This window comes from Corvus brachyrhynchos, unplaced genomic scaffold (assembly GCF_000691975.1).
Source record: "Corvus brachyrhynchos isolate BGI_N302 unplaced genomic scaffold, ASM69197v1 scaffold115, whole genome shotgun sequence".
Lineage (NCBI taxonomy): Eukaryota > Metazoa > Chordata > Aves > Passeriformes > Corvidae > Corvus > Corvus brachyrhynchos.
Window position 1 is genome coordinate 10,161,696 of NW_008239553.1, and position 5,510 is coordinate 10,167,205.

The 5,510-nt window shown below is 37.7% G+C and overlaps 1 protein-coding gene across 12 annotated transcripts in view; it reads left to right on the plus strand.

Annotated features, from left to right (window-relative positions):
- Window positions 1–5,510, plus strand: part of NUMB (NUMB, endocytic adaptor protein) — a 58,066-nt gene that overhangs the window by 35,723 nt on the left and 16,833 nt on the right. For 5 of the 12 annotated variants that reach the window (XM_017741875.1, XM_017741874.1, XM_017741884.1 and 2 more), the window contains exon 4: window positions 4,828–4,905. The exons of 4 other annotated variants lie outside the window; for them this stretch is intronic. In XM_017741875.1, coding sequence (XP_017597364.1) covers window positions 4,828–4,905 — 78 coding nt within the window. The remainder of the gene's footprint in view (window positions 1–4,827; window positions 4,906–5,510) is intronic. 3 more of the 12 variants (XM_017741877.1, XM_008639486.2, XM_008639489.2) reach the window with 1 other exon arrangement.

The following is a 5,510-nucleotide window of genomic DNA, read 5'->3' on the forward strand; positions in this document are numbered from 1 at the left end:
TTTCCCTATGTTGCTTGCCACTTTAATAGTGACTTAATTCACCATTATTATAAAAAATATTACTTGTTTTAGGATGCTTTTTTTTCTAATGCACTGCAACATTGTAGTCATGCATGAAATAATCTGGCTTGCATCTGCTCAAAGTGGCCTGAAGGCTGTCTAATTCTGGTATGTCATGAAGTGGGCTGCTCTTAGTTTGGCTTCTGTGAACGTTTGCTCCTGTAAATGGCACTCGTTCAAAGCTCTTTGTATTTCTGTGGCTCATTTGAAGAGGTCGTCATCTCTTTCCTGCAGTAATACTACCACAAAATCCTGCGGAATAGCAAACTCCAGAAAGGCAGTGATCAGTCTGTCAAGGAACTGAGGCTTTAACGTCATTGAAAAGAACAGGAGAAAGGACATGAAAAACTTGAATTTTGAATAGAGATGGAGAACTGCAAGCCTTGTCATCACTTCTCTTGTATGTTTTATCTATCTACATTCTTCAGTATGCATTTAGTGGAAGAAACCTTTGTATCCTTGCAGCTCAACGAGATTACTACAAGTCTGTCAAACCCTTCTTCTGCACTTCTACTGACTTAAAATATGTGCCACTGGACATCCCTTGTCTTTCCTCACCAAGTCTGAGAGCTCAAATGGCTTCCATCTAAACCTGTTTATCCCTTCTTCCTACCACACAGCAGAGGATTATAGGTTATCTTTTCTGCCTTCTGTTGTGCTGTAAAGTGTTTGAATTGGTTTAGTGCTCTGATTAAAATCAAGTCTTTTCATTCTTTTCTTAGCTAATGTATAGTAACCTGTTAAAGCCACATCCCATCTGTTCCCATTCAGTCCACAGTGATTAGTGATTGATTTTTATTAAAAAGGGCCACACAAAATAAAAATTAGTTTCTTTGTCCTGTGGATTTAGTTTGCGTACCTAAAAGTGCAAGTACTGACCGCATAATCAATTGCATCCATTTTTGTCTCTTTCTGATTTTTATTCTCTCAGAATACTTTCTGTTAGCACACCAAATGGCACTGCAATATCTACTTCATGCAACTTCTCTCATTCTCTCCCCTGTGGAGCTATGCTATGAAGTAGCTGTTCTCTAGTTTATAAAAATCTTACAAGTCCACAAGCCAGCTAAGTGTAGCTAAGCCTATAATTAATGAGACATAGTAAAAGCATAGCACCCAGTTTCTTCTGGAATCTGGATTTCCAGGATTGTGATTCTTGATCACCTGAATGATTGATTCAAGCGTCAGACTTGGATATCTAATTTTTACAGTTGGTCAGCATTTTCTGAAAGTAAATAGTAAAGTTTCCCTATTCCATTTTATGCCATTATTCCAAATTGTGGATGGCATGAATTTACCCATTCTCTTAAATTAACATTTTTCTTTAGATAATTTTGATTTCTTCTGCTGTTTGATGTGTGTATGTACACCAGATACAGGTGTGCATCTCTTACAATTGCTATTTGTCTCCTTTGTCAGTGTTGGAAGTTGAGAAGTAGAGGTGAAATTCTCTTTGGGCCCCAAGAGGAAGATTCAGATTACTGAAACTACTTTGTGTGCTTTAGTTGTTAGACTCTATCAGATCCAAGGTTAATTTGGAGCTGCTCACTGCAATTCAAGCCCTGCCCCTCACCCCCAGCACATGGGTTTTAAACCAGGGGCATTTCTTTAGGACATCACCATTCCTGGAGGCTCTTTTCTGTATGAGACACTCTCTTAATTTAGCAGAAGCCAAACACTGGGTGATATTTCAGCATGTGAGGAATGTGGTAAGAAAACAGTTTGTTCTTCAGGTAGTCTCTTGCTTTCACATTATGTAGTTATTTTGATGGGCTTTCTCTTGGTTTTGAAAGAATTACAAGCTTGAGCTGCAGTGCTCAAACTGGAAGACTAGCTTAAGGGAAATTGGACTTCACTTTTAAAGTGGTTAAATGACACTGAAGTGTATGTGGTCTATTTTAAACTTTATTCTCTGCAAGTAAGGTGTAGGTTTTATAAATCCAGTCATTAAAAATTAGAATTGTTGAAATATTTGTATCCTGTAGCTTCCAAAAATTAAGTTCTCTCTGTCTTTTCTTATTTTAATAGATACATTTTTGCCTCTTAATTCTTGTTGTAGAGCAGTTGGCAATTCATTTTGGGACCTGAAGACTTTTCTTTTATAGGACTGATTACTGGATTTTAAAACATTTTATGGAATTTGCGAAGAAGAATACAGAACCGTGTTAATCTTGACTTTAGGAATAGCTTAATTACTGCTTTGCTTTTTGAAAGAAAAGATGCAAAAAATATCTCTGTCTCTTTATTGTGGGAAATAACCTTTCAGGGATTTTTTTATTACCTGCTCCTTTAATGTGGTGTAATTGCTTTTTGAGCACTGCATCTTGCAGAACTTGCAAACAATTGATGGTGAGCATTTTATTCAGATGTTGCTTAATTGACGGCTGAGTACAAGAAGCCACTTCTAGCTCAAGAATCCCTCACCCACACTGTACTCTGTTACAGTTTTCGAGCTCTGAAACTGCACACCAACAATACTGTAATTTTCCGTCTGATGAAATGGCATCACAGTCTCATTAATAGATCATAAACCCATGTATTCAGCTATTAGTCTATTATTAACATGGGTTTATATTATCAACAGAACTCGCATGTTTCCTTAAAAGAATATTACCAATGGAACTTACATTATTGCCTTAGTAGAGGTATATTGCTATCTTTGTATACATTTAATATCTGATAAGATTCTTGTAGATGGACATGAAGCTCTAAATGGTTTCTTCAGAGCCATTTCACCAAATTGCAAATATTTAGTGCCAACTGGAAAGTAATTTTAAGGGCCTTAAGTGCATTTTACTCAGGTGTGGGAACATCATATGAAAAAAAGTGTACTCTCTCATGTCATATTTTGATTTTAAATCAGCTTTAGCTTATAGTATTGGTTTCTAACTTGCCACTTTTTGTTTTAAATTATGCATTTGTTTTAATATATGTTCTTGTTTTAGCAGGTAAAGAGACATAATTTAATATTTTAAAAAGTGCATTAGTTATCTCTAAACTACATTAACTTAGTGTTGTTTAAAACCCATTTTGCATGATGCCTTTTCCATTAACCTTGTCTAGTTTATTTAAAAAAATAATCTTGTTTAACAACCATTTTTCTGAGAGCAAAATTAACCATTACCTAAAAATGAGGTAGCTTCTGGTGAATCTCTTTAGCTTTTGCTGTCTTTAAAAAGCTGTTTTTTAGTGTAATGCAATAGTCATTGCTCAACTTGGCAGCAGCATCCAACCCCTTCTCATTATGTACACTACATTGTGATTAATTCATTAGTTCCCCTCCTAGTGTTCAGCATATCCTGTCCAAATACATAACTGTTCCTGCCTCCAAAAATTCTTAAGCTTTTCAGCTGACTGAGCTTGGAGATGTTCTTTATACAGTGTCTGAGTTGACATAAATATGTTACAGATACTTGGTAAAATGTTCTGTGGAAGGACATTGGGCAGAGAGGGACACACCAGCAGGGCCAGGAAACGCGAAGTTGAGACTGACACTCCCTCCTTAACTTGGTGTTTCCTGGATTTTGTTGGCTTGTGTCAGAACCATAGCTTTGATTTAAATGTAACCTTGTTTATCAATCAGTTCTCCTGACACTGCCTCAGGATATTTGTGGCAATACTTTTAATATAATAGTATCAGTGATGAACACGTTGGGATTGCACAGTGTAAATATGGGGTCAGGGGCCGTCACAGAGACACTCCCTGTCTGTTCTGCAATTCTCCACCTCCTCCTCATTACTGCTATAGCAGAGCTTTCTTACAAGTGAAGCAATTTGGAAAGATAGCAGGAACAGGTCTATGCTTCACACTGGCTTCCCTCAAACGCGGAGCAGCATGTGGCTGTGCTCACAGAGCACCAGGCCTGATGAAGTGTTCTCTCATGTAGTTTACTTTCCATAGTCTGGTAACAAAATAAAGCTAGTAAACTAAACTGCATGCAAATATGCTTAAAATTGTGTGCTGGCATTTTCTTAATGTGGATTGGGCAATCAGTATAATCGCTTTCCTGAAGAAATTTAGGAAGCTGTAGTTCAGCTTTTGGTATCTTTGCACTTGCCTGTCTCTGCCTGCCTGAGCTGATTTTAAAGGCTGTTCTACCAATCAGTTCAGAGTTGTAGGATGAATAACTAGTATTTGTATAAATATTGCATAAAGCCTTGGAAGGCTTTAGAGAAAGAGGTCTCATTTGTATTTTAGTTTCACCACAAGATTAAGGTGAAATTCCTTGCTCTTCAGAGAAGACTGCGTAAGATGTGAAGCATAAAAGTAGGATGTAAACCAGGGCAACAAACAAATGGCATAAAATGCAGCAGTACTTACCCCTGCTTTATATCAGCCATACATGCTTCTCCAACATACAGAACATTTGCTTTGGGGAAGAGTGATCAGTACAGAGCAAACTTGACTGCAATTCTGGAGTTAAAACTTTGCATTTCACAAGAACCTGTACAGTATTTTACTTGTTTAACCACCATGTCTGCTGCCAAGTTTGGTTTGTAACCTAACCAAAAGGGACTAAACAAGGGAGAGTAAAAATAAAGTAACCACTTTGCATGAAATTGGGGCTGAGGTTTTCTTCTTTCCACCAATTTCAGGGCAGTAGCTCATTAGAATTGTGTGTGTGCCCTTTGATCTGCATTTTCATGGGATTATTTTCACATTTGCCTGTCGCACCTTCTCATGGATAACTCTAAAACCCCCTTCCTTTCCCTCCAAACCCTATTCTTGTGTGTGCTTGTTGGTTTGAAAACCCTGGGACATTTTAGCTACCTACAGTAATAGCGCTCGACTTGTCCCCCCTGTTCCTCCAGGAAAGGAAGTTCTTCAAAGGCTTCTTTGGAAAAGTAAGTTTAATGCCTTGTTTGTGCTTGCACTATAAGGAGTTACATCCCTGGTATAGCACTGCCATAAAATCAGGGTGTTGAGGGTTCCTTAATCCATTTCAGAATGTTTGCTTCTAAACCAGACTTGGAAATATTTTGATCAAAGAAAGAATGTGGTTTCAAAAGTAACCTGAAACAGAAACTTAAGTATCTGTGGACTGTATCAGAAATCCAGTGTTCTGAAGTGATTTGGTGTTGCTGAAAAAAATAAAATTTTCTTTTTTAACCCTTACGCTTATACCAACCTACATCACCTGGGCAAATACCTACAGAACAGTTGAGGTCTGTGCCTTGTAAGTGCTTCATGCTCAGCTGCCTGGCAGCATGAATTGGTCCCCAAATATTAGCATTGGTGCCATCTCTTAAACCTTCCTTTTTTGAGCACAGTCCTGATTCAAAGATATATGAAGATGAGATCAGGCTTTCACCTACTATGTTTACCTAATTTCAGCTCAATCTACAGTTTCTGTCGTTGCTCTTGTTTTCACAAGGACCATGTCTTAGATAAGAAGAGAAGCAACTCTTTGTCCTTATTAAGAATGTGCTGCACTCCTGGCTGGGAGGGT